This window comes from Mesitornis unicolor, unplaced genomic scaffold, assembly GCF_000695765.1.
Source record: "Mesitornis unicolor isolate BGI_N332 unplaced genomic scaffold, ASM69576v1 scaffold18593, whole genome shotgun sequence".
Classification (NCBI taxonomy): domain Eukaryota; kingdom Metazoa; phylum Chordata; class Aves; order Mesitornithiformes; family Mesitornithidae; genus Mesitornis; species Mesitornis unicolor.
In genome coordinates this window covers 30,267-30,739 of record NW_010174158.1, presented here as the reverse complement: position 1 = coordinate 30,739, position 473 = coordinate 30,267, and the positions used below count along the sequence as shown (strand labels likewise).

The window sequence follows — 473 nt, the reverse complement described above, 5'->3', positions numbered from 1 at the left end:
GGTGGTAGTGGTCTCCCATTGCTGGCTGGGTTATGGTCCAGCACAGCCATTCCTGTCCTGCTGGGACCTGCCCTTGATTAAATGAGTGAGGATGAGCAGGGAAGCAGGGAAGGGTTAGGGGCACACACCTCATCTGCTGATGCTGGTGCCTCCTCCTCACACCCTGATCTCTCCATCCTTCTCCTGTTGCTTTGCTGCCGCAGGCATGGATAACTTTGAGTACAGCATCCAGCTGAACGACCGCGACTGGGCCGAGTTCTTCTTGGCGGCAGAGGAATGCAACCTAGCACCGGCCGCCCTGGCCACGGCCGAGGAGCAGTGTCTCAGTGACATTGAGCAAGGGGACGGCGTGCCGGGCAGAGGCTGTTGTGCCTGCACCGACGGGCAGATAGCAGCGCGGGTGGGCAGCGGGCCAGGGGCTGGCACGGGAAGCTCGTCCTCACGTGGGGTGGCCGGAGACACCTCCTTGCACT

The 473-nt window shown here is 61.9% G+C and overlaps 1 protein-coding gene across 1 annotated transcript in view; it reads left to right on the top strand.

Moving 5' to 3' along the window:
* The first annotated feature begins 205 nt into the window (after nt 1–205).
* LOC104537937 (PGC-1 and ERR-induced regulator in muscle protein 1-like) overlaps nt 206–473 on the top strand; it is a 12,692-nt gene continuing 12,424 nt past the window's right edge. Inside the window, exon 1 of the mRNA XM_010180960.1 lies at nt 206–443. Within this exon, the coding sequence (XP_010179262.1) occupies nt 206–443 (238 nt within the window). The remainder of the gene's footprint in view (nt 444–473) is intronic.